The sequence below is a fragment of the Hemiscyllium ocellatum genome, chromosome 3, assembly GCF_020745735.1.
Source record: "Hemiscyllium ocellatum isolate sHemOce1 chromosome 3, sHemOce1.pat.X.cur, whole genome shotgun sequence".
NCBI lineage: Eukaryota > Metazoa > Chordata > Chondrichthyes > Orectolobiformes > Hemiscylliidae > Hemiscyllium > Hemiscyllium ocellatum.
In genome coordinates this window covers 31,953,021-31,971,812 of record NC_083403.1, presented here as the reverse complement: position 1 = coordinate 31,971,812, position 18,792 = coordinate 31,953,021, and the positions used below count along the sequence as shown (strand labels likewise).

General features: G+C 40.1%; 1 protein-coding gene across 6 annotated transcripts in view; it reads left to right on the top strand.

The window, feature by feature from the left end:
- The window catches only part of sobpa (sine oculis binding protein homolog (Drosophila) a), a 433,378-nt gene that overhangs the window by 246,342 nt on the left and 168,244 nt on the right, over positions 1-18,792 (top strand). For 5 of the 6 annotated variants that reach the window (XR_009646484.1, XM_060849365.1, XM_060849357.1 and 2 more), the window contains 2 exons: positions 8,244-8,318; positions 8,660-8,680. Coding sequence is in view for 5 of the 6 variants with exons in the window: in XM_060849365.1 (XP_060705348.1) it covers positions 8,244-8,318; positions 8,660-8,680 (96 nt within the window). In the remaining variant the exon portion in view is untranslated. The remainder of the gene's footprint in view (positions 1-8,243; positions 8,319-8,659; positions 8,681-18,792) is intronic. The other variant, XM_060849387.1, reaches the window with a different exon arrangement.

Sequence of the window (18,792 nt, the reverse complement as noted above, 5' to 3'; positions counted from 1 at the left end):
ACGCCAAGAGAAACAAATAAGGTGCTTAGAGAGAACCTATTCTTGCTGGTTGAGGAGTTTAGGTCTCATGCTCAATAGTGTAAAAATTCATGCCAATAATTTCAAGAGTGATGTTAGGAAACATTTACATACGCGCAGTGACACAAGTATGCACCTTGCTTCCACAAAAGCAACTGATGCTTATTCAGTTGTTCATTTTGTATCCAAAATTGAAGACTCCTTTTCAGCAAAGGTATTATTGGTAGAAGGCAAAGACACATTTATATAATTGGGTGACAAATCAGCTACGATCTCTTTGAATAATAAAACAGATTTGGTAGATGTGATGGTCTATGTTCCAGTAAATCATGCATACAAAAAGTAAAACTTTGTATTCTTTATTTTAAAATTCTCATTACATTTGTCACGCTTTCCTTCATTGGTCAGAATATTGAGTATAGGAATTGGAATGTTAATTTCCAACTGTATAGGACATTGGAATACTGCATGAAGGGCATGGATAGGGTGAATAGCCATGGTATTCTTCCTCAGTTAGTGAGTCCAGAACTAGAGGTTTAAGGTGAGAGGGGTAAGATTTTAAAATGGACCCAAAGGGCCACTTTTTCATTCAGAAGGTGATGAATGCAGGGAAAGAGCTGCCAGTGGAAATAGTGGAGGTGGGGTACAATTACAACATCCGGATGGATATATGAATAGGAAGAAGTTAGACGGATGTGGCCAAGTGCTGCCAAATGGGACTAGGTCAAATTGGGATGTCTCATTGGCATGGATGAGTTGGACTGAAGAGTTTGTTACTGTGCTGTACAACTCTATGATTTGATGACTCTAAATGGATCAGCTATTTTTAACAGTGCAAATTATATGCAGTATCATTGGCATAACATTATACATCCTTGTGTAGTTTACTCAGCAATGTGCAATTAGCTTGCATTCAACCAAACTGTTGCAAATGTTTCAGTTGAAGTATTGATAGTTGGTTCAAATTATTATTCTATCCTCCATAGCCTAAAACTGGCAGAAGATTCAACAAAATAAATTACTTTTGGGCTAATTTGCTAATCATCGTTCTACTTTACTGTAAATCCTTGCAGTGTACAAGGTAGAAATCAAATCCCACAACTGTGGCCCCGAGAGTCAGGATTTGTAAATGATAACTGCTATGAATTCCAGTCCCACAAACCCTCCAATGAGATTGAAATTGAACTGACTGGCAGTGTGATCATTTTTTGACTCACTGGCTGCTTTACAAGCACCTGCCGTATGTATAAAGAATTCAATTGTTATGATTGAATTAAACCTCTGTCTTTCTGCTTCGCACACGCAGGAGAAATTAGATTTTGTTTACATTTTGTATTAAAGTTACCAGTATTTTGTGAACAAATTACTCAGTACCTTGTGTCGCAGCTTTATCTCAAAATATAACTTGGTTGTATTTAATTTTATATCATGCACAGCTTTTATTGAAAACTCACTTTAACTATTCATATGATATACAATATTTGCTATTCTATGGTAAAAATACAGTACCCTATGATCATGCAATTTGGCCATTATATTCCAACAAATCATTCTTAAGAAAAAAATACTTTGCTTTTGAAATTTCGGTTGTCCAAACTGAACAGAGTAAAAAAATTAATAAAGTTACATATTTCACTAAATAATAGATAAAGTCACCCATCTAATTGTCTTTTGTGTCTTTTATTGCCTTCACTAAAGATTTCAGGCCTTGAAGCCCTCAGTCCTAAACACCTGGAACTGTTATTTTGCCCAGAACTGTCATTCTCATCTGGATTGGGATTATGTAATGTGTGGGTGTACATTGTGCTAATTCTCCGTAAAGTATCAGCCCTGGTCAGCTGGATTGAAGGAGTAATTGAATGAGAAGAGAGTTTTGATGACCAGATTTTGGCCGCCGCCCACCCCCCTACCCGGCAACTCTAAATATAACCTACATTGATGTGGTGGCTCCTTTATCTGTTACACTACACTCTTAACACTCAACACCTTCCAGCAGGAAGAACAAAAATACAAAATCACAAAGGGACAGAGTTACAAGCAAAACAAAAAGAGAGTTAGAAGGAGAGAAGCAGTGGCTAAAAGGAAATGAGAAAGAGAGGGATATAATTGAGAGCGTCCGTTTTGTGCATGCAAAGTCACACGGGATTGACAAATAACTAAAGAAAGACAAAATCAATTGAAAGAATGTATATTACAAGCAAATTGTGCTGTTGAGTGCCAGCATATGAACAATGTACATATTGAACTTGAACGTCTGAGAGCCACACTTTGAGGATATGCTGCAAAAATACCAAACACCGACTTTGGCACAAATTGTATTGTAAATCACACAGGCATAGCCACCAGCAAGTTATACTTGTACTATTACAGGAACCCAGAGACTTGGGATAATGGCAAATAATAATTCTGCAAATGCACTCTGGACTGAGTTTAAAGAGCTATGTTCCCTTTAACGTTGTCTTAACTCCTCTCGGGGTGTTACTTCGTCCTCGATATAACCTGTACCAGCTCTTGGCTAAGGAACGGTTTCGCTGAGCCTAACGGAGGTCTTTCTAATGGGATTCATAAGGAATACTTGCAGACTTTCTGCCAACACATAGTGGCATTGGGGAGAATGGCACTGAAATGTAACGGAGTGGGACATTTGACCACTATCCCTTCACTCCACTCAAAACAGAATTTACTGTAAATGTGATATCAGCAAAAAAAAAAGTGGCTCAAACATTGCTACAAAATTTCTCACAAGTTCTCCCAAGACCTGTTGGGGACATGCCCATCTTCCTGCACTCCCAGATTATTATAAACAGGTAAATGCTATTACTAATAATTACTGAAAAATTTGGAGTGGATATTCATTTTTTTATCTGCTAATATCAGTTAGAATGTTATTTTTATTCTTTCATTGGATGTGGGCACATCTGGCAAAGGCAACATTTGTTGCCCATCACCAGTTGCCCTTGAGCTGAGTGGAGTGCTAGGGTATTTCAGTGGCAGTTAAAAGCCAACCACATTTCTGTGGGTCTGGAGTTATATGTCGATCAGATCAGGTAAGAATGGCAAATTTCCTTTCCTGAATGGCTCAAGTGAACCAGATCAATTCTGATGACAAGTTAATCATTTCATGATACTTTCACATTACTGAGATGAATGTTTAATTCCAGATTATAAGTAAATTGAATTTAAGTTCCACAGCCATGGTGAGATTTGAACCTGTGAAACTACATCATTAGCCTCTGGATTATTCTGTATTACCACCAGGCCAGTGTCTGTCCAAGGAAATTTCAGGGTTGATAGTTTTTACTGCACTTTCCCTTTCCCTTTGTGCAGAATCCCTGCAATTTGTCCCTTCCAAATTGAATCATGGTATAAGGGAAGTTTTGTCTTTATGAATTTTGAGTTAATTCCAGCTGGGGCAATACCAACAACTGGAGTGACTGTTTAAGTCTTGATGTTGATTTATTACGCACCGTATAATGAATTTTACGCTGTCACCATTACAGTAGTACCTTGTGATTATCCAGAGTCAGGTTTGGTGTCCAATGCAATCGAGAGAAGCCACTCTCCATGTAGAGACATGTTAAGTATTTTTCAAAAGTCTTCACGGAAATTAAAAGCTCTACACTTCAGAATCCACAACCAGCTTTATTTGTATATCTAATATCTGGGAATACAGTTTGTAGAATTGACTTGGAAAGAAATAGCCAAGGTAAGAAGTTACTTGGAGCAGAAGTTTATAGGCCACTTCATAGTAACTACACTGCTGGACATGGTACACAGGAAGAACCAGTGGGCTTGTAAGAAACGTATGGCAGTAATCATCAGTGATTTTAATCTAAGCACAGTTTGAATGAAATGAATTGGCAAAGCAAACCCAGAAGATGAGTTCATTGTATTCTGAGGATAAGGTTTTAGAGTAATATATTCTAGAGTCAACAAGAGAGCAGGGGAGTGAAATATGAAAATAGGAAAGCTTTTGCTATTGATGCACAGAACATCAGACCTGATAATGTGCAATGGAACAGAATTAGTTAATGACTTCACAATAAAGCAGCCTCTAAGTAGCAATGATCATAATATGACTGAATTTCACATGGAGTTTGAGGGAAAGAATGTTCTAAACTTAAATAGAGTCAATTATAAGGGCATGAAGACAGATTTGGCTAAAGTGAACCAAATAAAGGGGAGGGTCAGTGAGACATTTAAAGAGATATTTCAGCAAAGACACCAGGACGTGATGAAATTCTTCCAAAGGTCTTTAAAGAAGTGGCTGCAGAGTTAGCAGGTGCCTTGATTGTAATTTTCCAAATTCCCTAAGTTCTAGAACGGTCTCAGTAGATTGGAAAATGATAAAAGTAACTCCTTTATTCAAAAAAGGACAGAAATGAAAGCAGAAAACTTATAGGCCTGTTGACCTGAGATTTATCATTGGGGAAATGCTAGAAACTACTATTCAGGGGTTGTGAAGGCTGCTTTTAGAACATTTAATGCAATTAGTTAGAGTCAACATGATTTGTGATATGGAAATCATGGATTAGAGTGGTGCTGGAAAAGCACAGCAGTTCAGACAGCATCTAAGGAGCAGGAAAATTGATGTTTCAGGCTGGGCCTGTACCCATTTTGAAGTGTTATCCCATAGGACTTGACAGGGTATTCCATTTATGGGAGTTAAGAACTGGAAGGTACAATTTGAAAATCTTCATTACCTATATGGAAATCATGGTTGACTGATTTATTAGAGTTCATTGAGAAAGTAACCAGTATTGTGGATAAAGGATAACCTGTAAATTTGGTGTACTTGGACTTCCAAATGGTATTGATAAGGTGCCACATTAAAGGTAACTGCATAAAATGAAAGCACATAGTGTAAAGGTGGCATTTAGCATGGAGAAAGGATTGGTTAGCTACCAGGAAGCAGAGAGTAGGAATAAATAGATACTTCTCAGGTTAGCAAGTTATAATGAGTAGAGTATGACAGAAGTGCTTTAGCCACAACTATTTATAATCTAAATCAAGGACTTGGATGAAGGGACCGAGTGTTTGGTTGCTAAATTTCCTGATGACCACAAAATGCATAAGAGAGTGCGTTGTGATGAAAACATGAGTCTGAAAGCAATATAGAGAGGTTAAATGGGTTAGCAAAACATTTGGCAGATGGAGTGTAACCTCCGCAAGTGAAATTGTTCACTTCGACAGGAGAATGAGAAAAGAAATGTAGTATAAGAATAGGGAGAGTGTGCAGAAACTCTGCTCTTCAGAGGGACGCGGGTGACATGGTCCATAAATCACAAAAAGTTAGTATGCAGGTATAGTGAGTGAATTGGAAGGCAAATGGAACTTGTTTATTGCGAGAGGAATGGAATTAAAACATAATAAATTTTTGCTATTGAAGCACAGAACATCAGTGAGACAGCATCTGAAGTTGTGGGTACAGTTTTGGTCTCCTTATTTAAAAAAAATAACTGCATTGGAAACAGTGCAGAGACAATTCAGTCATCTTAGATGGACAAGCTGGGCCTGTACCCATTTTGAAGTGTTATCCCATAGGACTTGATAGGGTATTCCATTTATGGGAGTTAAGAACTGGAAGGTACAATTTGAAAATTAGGTGCTTCACACTTAAGATGGAGATGAGGAAAATTTGTTTTCTCTCAGTCATTAGACTCTGCAGTTCTGTTCCCCCAAAAACCAGTGGAGGCAGATTCATCAAGTATGTTTCAAGTTGGATAGGTTTTTGATTGGCACAGGAGTTACAAGGTAAAGGGATCAGACAGGAAAGCAGAGGCCACAATCAGGTCAGTCACAATCCTATCCAATGACAGAACAGGCTTGAGGGTTTGAATGCTTCTAATTTATATGTGCTTACAATCAATCAGAGAAAATTCATTAGTGTATGGGCAGTTCTGCCCGGGTGTCAATAAAGAAACAATCTGACTGACTGGGGACAAATGTTGTTAAGTAACTAGCACTTCTCTAAGTACTTTTTTTCCCCTGTTTGGACTGTAGGGAATTCAATATTAGAGTTTCTAATTAGTCTGCTATTTTCACTCCATGATTTGGAGATGCCGGTGTTGGACTGGGGTGGACAAAGTTAAAAATCACACAACACCAGGTTTGTCCAACAGGTTTATTTGGAAGCAGTAGCTTTCAGAGAGTTGCTCCTTCATCAGGTGGTTATGAAGTATAAGATCGTAAGACACAGAATTTATAGCAAAAGTTTACAGTGTGATGTAATTGAAATTATATATTGAAAAAGACCTGGATTGTTTGTTAATTGCTCATCTGTTAGAATGACCATGTTGGTTTCAGTTCTTTCATATGTAAATCGCAAAACTTTTTTTAAAAGTTAGATTCTTAACTATTGATGTCATGTTGGCCCAGAAAAGGTAATGAAGGTGTTAACTCCCTGAGAGGCTGTTTGTGTCACAATGGTCAGACTGATTCTAATCTAAAAAAACGGATTTACAGAATCTTACAATCACCTGTAGAGTGACATGAATCCAAGGTCCATGTTGAGGTCATCCCCATGGGTACTGAACTTGGCTATCAGCCATTTTTCATTGTTGCCCATCCCAAAGTCTGCCTTGGAGGACTGTCACATGAAGGTCTGAGGTCAAATGTCCCGGACTGCTGAAGTGTTCTCCGACTGGGAGGGAACACTCCTGCCTGTTGATTGTTCTGCGGTGTCCATTCATCTGTTGCCATAGTCTCTATCATATCTCAGGGCATCCTTGCCTGCAACATACAAGATAAACAATGTTGGCTGAGTCGCATGAGTACCTACCACGTACATGGTGGGAGGTGGTACATTGGCGAGATCAAACAGAAGCAACAGCAATGAATAAATGGACACCACACAACAATCAACAGACAGGTGTGTTCCCTCCCAGTCAGAGAACACTTCAGCAGTGAGGGACATTTGACCTTGGATCTTCGGGACACCATCCTCCAAGGCAGATTTCGGGACAAGAATGAAAACAATGAAAAGTGGCTGAGCAGAGGCTGATAGCCAAGTTTGGTATCCATGGGGATGACCTCAACCGGAACCTTGGGTGCATGTCACACTACAGGTGACTCCGTTGCACTATACACGCAGACAGATAGACACACACACACACACACAGACACACACACACACAGACACCTGTCATACACTCACATATACTCCCCATACACTCATAACCACCACCATCCCAACACTCACCCACATGCACATATACACATATAATTTTGTGGGTGAATTTGTATTTGCAGAATTACATTTTATTTTGCTCAAAAACTGCACGAATCCATGTATGATTCTGTAAATCCGTTTTTTTAGATTAGAATCAGTCTGACCATTGTGGCACAAACACTCTCACAGGGAGTTAACACCTTCATTACCGTAGGCTGATATGACACTAATTGTTGAAGAGCACTTGAGAATGTAACTTAAAAAAGTCTTGCGATTTACATATGCAAGAACTGAAATTTACGTGGTCATTCCAAAAGATGAGAGATTTAACAAACAATCTGGGTCTTTTTCAATATATAATTTCAGTTACATCACACTGTAAACTTTTGCTATAAATTCTGTGTCTTACAATTTTATTCTCCACAACCACCTGTTGAAGGAGTAGTGCTCAGAAAGCTAGTGCTTCCAAATAAACCTGTTGGACTATAACCTGGTGTTGTGTGATTTTTAATTTTCACTCCAGGTCACTCGAGTAACACTTTGTAGTCTAGCTGCTTATAAATACCCCACTGTTAACTGATAGTTAGTTGAAATATCTGCATATTTCTCCTTTATATCCTTTAACTTCTCATCATTACAATAACTAGTGATTTACAAATCAATGTTGTTTCAAATTACAATGGGCCACTCAATTTTAAAAAACCCTTCAGGAAACAAGCTGCATATAGACATAACAAAGAAGCCACCACATCAGCTATTCCCTGGTGCCACGCTACCACTAACATATTCAAAGATAATTTTACCCTTCAATACCTTGGATTTTATTTGGTATTCTTATTTCCTGTAGTTTGCAACAGTTGAGCAAGTTGCTTCTTCACTTGAGAAGCCTGATAGCATGTCAATAGGCTATTCCATTGGAAGCATAGAGGGTGAAGAGCAGTGGCAGCATCATAACCCAGTTTAGCCCTCCCTCACCTTATGCTCCTAATCTGCATTTTCTTTCTTTGGACGATGATCAGGAACAGAAACCCTGATTGTTATTTCCCCTCCTTAGCCCAAGAATCGAGGATCCCCCACCAGCGCCCGACAGACTCCGCATGGAACAGAGGTTGAACTTGGGAGCGTTCTGGTTTGTATGGCTCAGTACCACACTAGGCACTGCATTTACATTTTTCTAAAAACGTGAGCTATTTTACACAGTTTTTGCGGAAACGAGCATTTCAGACTGTTCACCCTGATGGTAAGCACTAACTCATGCTGACAGAGGAAACGGTTACATGACACACATGAGACTTTGAATAAATGCATTACAACAGAGCACATGAACTTCTGCACAAACTCTAACTCAACGTAATTTTTAGTTTATTTAAATGCAATCCAACATTTTGTAGTTTTAATGCTATTTTAGAAACTGTAAAGGGTAAAGTTCATTGCATTTGTCATTAAAACTTTTTTCTTTTCTTTTTTTAGGATAGAATAAAAGACACAACAGTAAGAATACTTTTTTATTATTATAATATATTTAAATAATCTTTTAATTTCCTTTTAATTCTGCTTTAGAACTGCACATTAATTCCCTGATTGTACTCCCCTGTCAATCATCTGAAGCACTGACATCACAAAAGCCTCCTTCCTCTCTCTTCAGTCAGTGTCAATCCAATTCCACTTCAACTGTCATTCACATGCTTTCCAAATATATATATACTACAATATATAAACATGTGTTTCATAATATTACTGTAGATGAGAGGAGCACAAGTGCAGCATGGTGGCTCAGTGGTTAGCACTGCTGTCTCAGCATCAGAGACCTGGCTTCAGTTCCATTGTTGGGGGACAGTCTGTGTGAAGTTTGCACATTCTCCCTGTGTTTGGGTTTCTGCTGGGTGTACCAATTTCCTCTCACATTACAGGGATATATAGGATAGTTGGATTAGCTGTGGGAAATGCAGAGGTACAGGGATAGGGTAAGGGGTGGGTCTGGGTGGGATGCTGTTCAGTGGACACTTGATTGGCTGAATGGCTTGCTTTTGTGTTATGGTTCTGTGAGTAATGAAGGCGTAATTTAATCTTAAACTCAAATAGCATCTGCAAACTGCTCAAGTTTTGACTTTACTGAACTCAGTTCTGTAAATTGCAGTCCTATCATTCAGCTTCTCTACCATTTTACATGGAATTGTAAAAATCAGATTTATTTGAGTGATTTTTAAAAATATATATTTCTTGAAAGATTTTTGTATAAATCTTGATGATTGGGATTGTATTTAGCAAAAGTTTGGAAGTCGGTTTCTGTGTGTATTTTTGGACTTGGTACTGAATGCATGTTATTGTAAGCGGGACTAATGTAAGTTGGTAGGTGCTGAGTTTCTGAGTAAAATGGTCATTTCACAGGATGTGAAGACATTTGCTTCCAAGTTGCCAGTTTTCAAACATCTCTCATACAATGTCAAACTGAGGCTTTTCTCTCAACACTTTTAGTACCTCTTAAGAGTGTTATTTAGAGTTGGAAATGGTTCTTGAGAATTAGAAATGTCCTTGTGGCTTGACTCATAACTTCATGACCATTTACAGTACGGAGTATACGTCAATGTGGAAGTGATGCTTGAACAAACACCAATGCTTGTGTCTGTTGATAATTCACATTGGGAAAATGAAACCATTATATTTGACTTGTCCAATACTGGTGTTTGAATACCATTATTATGCCAATCTACAATTGGCCAGTATGTTGGTTGAAATGCCAACTTTTCTAAATGTCACAGTGAATGTAGAGTTAGCACTGAGTCTAGAAGAGACTTATGTGAAAGATATACCATAACTTAGTGATATTTGAGAGACATGACACTGTGCCTCCAGAAACTTGATTGTAAATAGTAAAGTAAAACTGATATTGTAATAACAGGTTTTTTTGATGAACAACTTAGATCCATTTTTCATTCTATGTAATACATATTTTGAGGCAATACTTTCCATGGTTTAGAATAACTCTCCAGAAAACTACATGAACAGAAATAGGGATCAAAATACTGTCCATAGACCAGCAGTGATAAATGTCTATTGGTCCTCTACCGGACAATCAATCAATACCCACCAGCCAATAGAAATTCAAAACAGTCTCACTGAACCCTAGCAGACTGTGTGCTGACAACGCTGGGAAATGTGCAGAGCCAGTTTTGGTCTCACTCCTGCACTTTTGAATCAAAAGTTATTTATTCAAAAGGTACATGGAGACTTTAAGGGTTGAAATGACTGCTTATTATTGAAGTTCGGTTTTGCCTGTCCTTACCATGATCGCCTCCACTAACCTCTGTAACCTGAAGCTACTGCAGCCAAATCCTCAGTAACATGTTTGTGGAGGCCATCATGGAGATTACTTGCCAGGTGGATGGATGGTTGAATGGATCAACCCTTGGTCTTTTAGTTGAACCTCAAAACTTCCTATTTTAAAGAAACAGTAACCAAAAGAAAAGCATAGAATACACCTATATGTCTCTGCACCTATCTTGTCGTCTATAATTGTATGAATTAATGTATAATTATCTGTCTTCCAATCTCTTCCTCTTCCATACAAAGCAACTTATGCCAGTCTGCACATCCTGTCATGTTTTTTGTCTACATTTTCTCATTTCAAATTTTTGCATTTGCATATATAATGGGTTTTGCTGCATATATTTGGAACTGTACAAATCTCACCAGTTTACACAAATCACTCAAAATACAGCCTGTTTTTCTTTCTGTTTGCCTGCTGTGATTAAAATTTCTTGTTCCCAAAATAAGGGTTAATAAAATATGAAATGAATACAGTACTCACATGGTTAAGGTTATCTATTGAACTGCTTTTTTGTATCTTCGCTATCTTTATTAAAAGCTTCACTTTTCAAAAAAAACTAAGGGCTGGGCTTTATGTTTTACCCAGAGGTATGGCACTTTGAGCTTTACTTGAATACATCAGCACTATTCACTCAGTTGCACTGATGCAATATTTCCCTTTTATTCAAAGGTAGAATAAATTGCAATCATCATAAGGACGATTTTGAAGTCAAGTGATTGTCTCGCCCATTTACTGACAATGTTTAGAATAATAGGCCAACAATGAGCAATTATACCTTTGAAACAGAGATTCCATTTGCAACGTCAATAAGGCCAAAGGAAATAGAGATAAACGCAGGCAGTCTCTTTATTAAATTTTGAAAGTTGAACCATGCCCCCTTTTGGGAAAGTTTACATAACAAGATGGTGAAAGAAGGAGAGGTTGAGGAGTACCTCTGATCTCTGACCTGTGATTATTCGTCCCAGGAAGGAATGAGCAAGAGTAGGGTGTAAGGTTGGAAGGTTAGGGGTGAAGGCAATGACATCAAAATCAAGGAAAGAAAGAAAAAGAGGTTGAACATGCAATTCAAAGGAAAAGAGGTAAGCATAAGAAATAACTTATATTTATATAGTGCCTTTCAATCTCAGATTGTCTCAAAGTGCTTTGCAGCCTGTTAAGTAGTTTTAAAATCTAGTCATAAGTTAGAATAATAATTAATGATGCAAGTGAAAGGTTGGTAGAAAGGAATTAGTGGAAAGGCAAAGGGGTAGGAGATGCAATAACACTCACAGGTAGAGGGGAAGAACAAGTCATTGGGGATGAGAAGGAAGCTGGATAGGATGGCTGGGTTGCCCTACTGCCCTAACGCCGATGTACACTGCAGTCATTGATGGCTTATTTTCCGTCACACTGCATCAACCCAACTACCACCTGCCCTACTGAAAGGAAAGGAGAGAAATCACAAGAAGAAGACAAGAAAAAAAAATGAAGCATTAAGAGGAGAGAAGAAAAAGAGAAAGATAGACAAAAAGAGGAAATGAAGTGAAGACTTCAGAAGCTGGTAAGAGAGTGACCATATTCTTTGACCTACTCTGTCCCATGAGAAATTGATTGGTGGTATTGAAATTCTAATTAAGACACACTTTCTAGTCAGTTGACAAATCTGTGCCACTTTTTTCCCCATTGTAAATGAGGATGGCAATACTTTTACTCAAAATGCCATTACTAGCTGTGGTCACTGGGTGGTTTTGTGAAGCAAATTCTGAAGGTTTTCTTCCAATCCATTCACTGTATTTTCTTTTCCTTTGATGTAAGAAGTAGGTAAATCATGTTAACATATATTTCCTTCAATCATTTTAAATTGTCTTGTTTTTGCTGGCCACAGGCTGTTCATCTCACTCCAGATAACTGTTCACCCACTTAGGTTTTCATGATGCCTCACTGTTCCTTTTTCTCTGCCCATGACCACCTTTCTTTCTTGTCTCTTTCCAATGCTGTCCTTTTATAGTGCCATCATCACTAATTGATTACTGTTCCTTTATCTGTTAGGTCGTACAATGTTTATACAATCACAATAAGGCAAAGTTACACAGGCTGCTTCCTTGTGGAAAAATCCAGAGGATACTTGAAAAGTTACAGAGCTTCTGTAGTTCCCTGCTTTTATGGTGTTCTTTACTTACAACGAAATTTTGCGTCTTGTCATTCTTGTCAAATTTAGGTGACAGTGTAGATGAGAGCATAAAACTAGAAAGGGATATTGATAGACAAGGTAATGGTGAGGCACCTCAATGTAAGCAAGTGTGAGGTTATCCATTTTGGACCAATGAAGGTGAGATCTGGGTACTTTCTAGGTGGTATGAAGTATACAGTGGCTGTCCAAGGACACTTTAGGATTCAGGTGCATAAATCTTTAAAAGTTACAAACAGGAGCTGAAAATAATCAAGAAAGCAAATGGAATGCCGACTTTTATATCAAGAGGACTTGAGGAAAAGAATTTAGACATTATGCTACAGTTATGCAAAATCCTGGTTTAGACCCCACTTGGAGTATTTTGAGCAGATCTGGGCAGCATACCTTCAGAAGGATATACTGGCATCTGAGGGAGTACAATGTAGGTTTACAAGAATGATAACTGGATTTCAGAAATTAAGTTATGAGGATAAATTATATAAATTAGGCTTGCTTTCTCTAGAATTTAGAAAGTTAAGGGGTGATCTGATTAAAATCTTCAAGATATTGGGGATTCTGTAGTCTGGGGCACAGACAGAGGTTTCTGCACTAGTCAATGAGACATCAGGATGGTGTGTTACCTCCCAGGCACCAGAGTCAAGGATGCCTCAGAGAGGGTACAGAATATTCTGAAAGGGGAGAGCCACCAGCAGGAGGTCATTGCGCACATTGGTGCCAATGACATGGGTAGGGAAAGAGTTGGATTCTGTACAGAGAATATAGGAAACTAAGCAGTAGGTTAAGAAGTAGATCTTGGAGGGTAGTAATATCTGGACTATTATCAGTGCCATATGTTAGTGAGAAGGCATAGGAGGATAGAGCAGATGAATATCTGGCTGGGGAGCAGGTTCAGGGGGCAAAGAATCTCATTTTTGGACCATTGCAAACTTTTCAGGAGTAGAAATGACCTGTATAAGGGATTCCACCTAAATTGGAAGGGAACTGGTATCCTTGTTGAGAAATTTGCTGGTGCTACTCAGGATGGGGTGGCAGTGACAAAGAAGATAGATGAAAGCAGAGTGATAGTCCAAATGGATTTCAACAAAGCGTTCAATAAACTTCCACATGGTAGAACGGTTAGTATGGTTAGATCCAGGCAGAGCTAGCCAATTGGATACAAAATTTGCTTGAGGTAGAAGACAGATGGTGGTAGTAAAGGATTGCTTTTAGGACTGGAGCCCTGTGACCAGTGGTGTGCCACAAGGATCGGTGCTGAGTCCACTGTTTTTGTTCACTTACGTAAATGACTTGAATGTGAATATAGAAGTGAAGTTTACAGATGACATCAAAATGGTTGGTGCAGTGAGTAGTGACGAAGATTATCTCAGAGTTCTATGGAACTTTGATCAGATAGGCCAATGGGCTGAGGAGTGGCAGATGGAGTTCAATTTAGATAAATGTGAGGTGCTACATTTCGGTAAGGCAAATGAGGGCAGGGAATATACAGTTAATGCTAGAGCCCTGAGCAGTGTTGCCAAACAAAGAGAGCTAGGGGTGCAGGTGGATAGTTCCATGAAAGTGGATTCGCAGGTAAACAGGATAGTAAAGTAGGTGTTTGGCACACTTGCCTTCATTGGTCAGATCGTTGAGTAGAGGAATTGGGACATTATGTTGCAGCTGAACAGGACATAGGTGAGTTCTCTTTTAGAATACCACATACAGTTCTGGTTGCCCTTCTGTAGGAAAGATGTTGTTAAACATGAGAGAGTGCAGAAACGATTTACAAGGATGTTGCCAGCGTTGGAGACTTTGAGCTATATGGGTGAGGCTGAATAGGCTGAGGCTTTTATCCTTGGAGTGTCAGAGGCTGAGAGGTGAATTTATAGAAATTTATAAAATCATGAGGAGCATGGATGGGGTAAATAACCAAGGCCTTTTTCTTATGGTAAGGAATCCAAAATTAGAGGGCATAGGTATAGAGTTAGAGGGAAAAGTTTTTAAAAGGACTTACGGGGTAGCTTTTTCACGCAGAGGGTGGTACGTGTATAGTATGAGCTGCCAGAGGAAGTGGTGGAGGCTGGTACAATTACAACATTTAACAGGTATCTGGATGAGTACATGAATAGGAAGGGTTTAGATGCCATGTGCTGGCAAATAGGACTAGGTCAGATTACCATGTCTGATCGGCATGGATGAGTCAGACAGAAGGGTCTGTTTCTGTGCTGTGTGACTGTGTGATTGTATTAACAGAAAAAGACAGGGTAGGTGAAGATAAACTATTCCCTTTGGTTGAGGATTCTAGAAATAGGGGGCATAGCCTAGGAGTTAGGGCCAGGCCATTCATGTTGGGAAGCACTTCTACACTCAAAGGATAGTAGAGATTTGGAACTCTCTTATAACTGGATGCAGGACCTGATGTTAATTTTATATCTGAGATAGATGAATTTTTGTTAAGCAAAAGTATTAAGGGGTATGGGCCAAAGTCAGACATACAGAATTAGATCACAGATCAGCCACGATCTCATAGATGTACAGCATGGAAGCAGACACTTTGGTCCAACCTGTCCATGCCGAACAGATATCTCAACCCAATCTAGTCCCACCTGCCAGCACCCAGCCCATATCCCTCCAAACCCTTCCTATTCATATACCAATCCAAATGCCTCTTAAATGTTGCCAGCCTCAACCGCATCCTCTGGCAGCTCATTCCATACACGTACCACCCTCTGCGTGAAAAAGTTGCCCCTTAGGTCTCCTTTATATCTTTCCCCTCTCACCCTAAACCTATGCCCTCTAGTTCTAGATTCCCCGACCCCAGGGAAAAGACTTTGTCTATTTATCCTATCCATACCCCTCATAATTTTGTAAACCTCTATAAGGTCACCCCTCAGGAAAAACAGCCCCAGCCTGTTCAGCCTCTTCCTGTAGCTCAGATCCTCCAACCCTGGCAATATCCTTGTAAATCTTTTCTGAATCTTTTCAAGTTTCACAACATCTTTCCGACAGGAAGGAGACCAGAATTGCATGCAATATTCCAACAGTGGCCTAACCAATGTGCTGTACAGCCACAACATGACCTCCCAACTCCTGTACTCAATGCTCTGACCAATAAAGGAAAGCATACCAAACGCCTTCTTCACCATCCTATCTACCTGTGGCTCCACTTTCAAGGAGCTATGAACCTGAACTCCAAGGTCTCTTTGTTCAGCAACACTCCCTAGGATCTTACCATCAAGTATATAAGTCCTGCTAAGAATTGCTTTTCTAAAATGCAGTGCCTCGCATTTATCTGATTAAACTCCATCAACCACTTCTCAGCCCATTGGCCCATCTGGTCCAGATCCTGTTGTAATCTGAGGTAACCCTCTTTGCTGTCCACTACACCTCCAATTTTGGTGTCATCTGCAAACTTACTAACTGTACCTCTTATGCTCGCATCCAAATCATTTATGTAGATGACAAAAAAATAGAGGCCCAACACTGATCCTTGTGACACTCCACTGGTCACAGGCCTCCAGTCTGAAAAACAATCCTCCACCATCACCCTCTGTCTTCTACCTTTGAGCTAGTTCTGTATCCAAGTGGATAGTTATCCCTGTATTCCATGAGATCTAATCTTGCTAATCAGTCTCCCATGGGGAACCTTGTCAAGTGCCCTACTGAAGTCCATATAGATCACATCTACTGCTCTGCCCTCATCAATCTTCTTTGTTACTTATTCAAAAAAACTCAATCAAGTTTGTGAGACATGATTTCCCACGCACAAAGCCATGTTGCCTATCCCGAATCAGTCCTTGCCTTTCTAAATACATATACATCCTGTCCCTCGGGATTCCCTCCAACAATTTGCCCACCACCGACGTCAGGCTCACTGGTCTATAGTTCCCTGGCTTGTCTTTACGCCCCTCTTAAACAGTGGCACCACGTTTGCCAACCTCCAGTGTTCCGGCACCTCACCTGTGAGTATCGATGATACAAATATCTCAGATCTCATTGAATTGAATCCATAACCGGTTCGAGTGGCTGAATGGTTACTCCTGTTGCTCTGTTTCTATTTGAACTTGCAGAAATTACATCTTTCCAATGGCTGCTGCAATTGCACTGTGTGACAACAGAATGCAACTCTGATGAGTGCCATCAATGGCACAAGTCATTCGGACAGCCTTTTAATCCTGTCATAGGTGGATGACAATTCTAAATACTAATTGCTACAGCAAAAGTAAATTTCTGCCAGCCTGTTATTCTACATGACTTTCTCCATTCCACCAGTGTAAGTGCCACCAACTTCCCTCTGATACCTGACACTCACTCTATCTCTGCTATCTCCCACCAAGGGTCTAGCTATCACCCACATTATCTCCCCTCACTTACTCTCACCCACCCCATCTCCTGACTCCCCATCACCTGTATGCCTCAGCACTGCCTACTCACCTCCCAACCTGCACCAAAAGTAACAACTGCCAACCCACTTTTGTCTCCCTTAGTACCTGCCTCTCTGTCATTCTAGAAGGAAAGCAGCACAAAGTAGGGCAGAAGAATCAAAATAGGTATGCACTGCCCTTTATGTGGAGAGCAACCTGGTGAGCCGCATGGCTGATGGACTGAGTGCATGTCTCTGGATTGTATTGAAAGCTTCCTTTGACTTGCTGTACTGGGACCCATTGGGTAGAATGGAGCGAAGTAGCCCCTTTGACCTGACTGGGGCCTGCTGACAAACACAACAAGCTTCCTTCCTTTGGAGAACAGCAAGGCAAACAAATAATATGAGGCTTGTATCATTGGCTGAGGATTCTAAGTGCAAAAAGGGAAGGCAATGCAAGGCAGGGTTGCTGGGAGCAGCCAGATTGGCTCAGTGAGTGAGTGCTATGACAGTGAGTGAAGAAGGAGAAAGTGAGGACTGCAGATGCTGGAAATCAGAGCTTAAAAATGTGTTGCTGGAAAAGCGCAGCAGGTCAGGCAGCATCAAAGGAGCAGGAGAAGGGCTTATGCCCGAAACGTCGATTCTCCTGTTCCTTTGATGCTGCCTGACCTGCTGCACTTTTCCAGCAACACATTTTTAAGCAGTGAGTGAAGAACCCAGAGATGAAGCCTGGTACAGTCCATGAGCTGGGCGAGTGGCCCTGAACACAGAGTGTCCTCGCTGCAGCATTACAATAAGAGCGGCTGGTGCAGTTTGAAGATTTTTGTTTGTTTGTTCATTTGTGGGATGTGGGTGTTGCCTGGCCAGCATTTATTGCCCTTCTCTAGTTGCCCTTGAGAAGGTGGTGGTGAGTTTCTACTTGAACCGGTGTAGTCCACCTGCTCTGGGTTGACCCACAATATTATTAGGGAGAGAATTCCCAGATTATGATCCAATTACAGTGAAGGAAAAGCAATATATTTCTCAGTCAGGATGATGACTGGCTTGGAAGGGAACTTGAAGATGGTGGTGTTCCCATATATCTGCTGCCCTTGTCCTTCTAGGTGGAAGTGATCGTGGGTTTGCAAGGTGCTGTCTGAGTGAATTTTTGTGAATTTCTACATGCATCTTGTAGATAGGACACACTGCTGCTACTGACCATCAGTGGTGGAGGGAGTGGATGCTTGTGGATGTAGTGTCGTTGGAGCTGCAATCATCCAGGCAAGTGAGGAGTATCCAGACAAGTGGCTGGGCCTAGGACACTACCCAGACAAACTCCTGTAGCAATGTCCTGGAGCTGAGATGACTGACCTCCTACAACCACAATCATCTTCCTGTGTGTCAGGTATGACTCCAACCATTGGAGAGATTTCCCCCTGACAGCCATTGATTTGAAAATACAAGCTTTCGGAGTGCTGCTCCTTCATCAGGTAGACACCACACTTTCTTGCAGGAAGTTTAGTCAGAATTAAATATTTCTTGTACCCAATGCTACTTATCATTTAAAGTGTTTTTATATCCAAGCAGAATATGCCTTTCAAATGGGTAAAGAGGATGAGGGCAACATTCTTGTGGGAATAAGGTTACCAATAATGCCTGCAAAATAAATTGAGTTACACGTTTCCGAGGTAATATTTTTCTTAGTGATTGAATAATTTAGTAACTGGAATGTATTCCTCTGTTACTGCAGTGAAATGGGCGAGACAGCAGTAATCAGTGTGATAGTA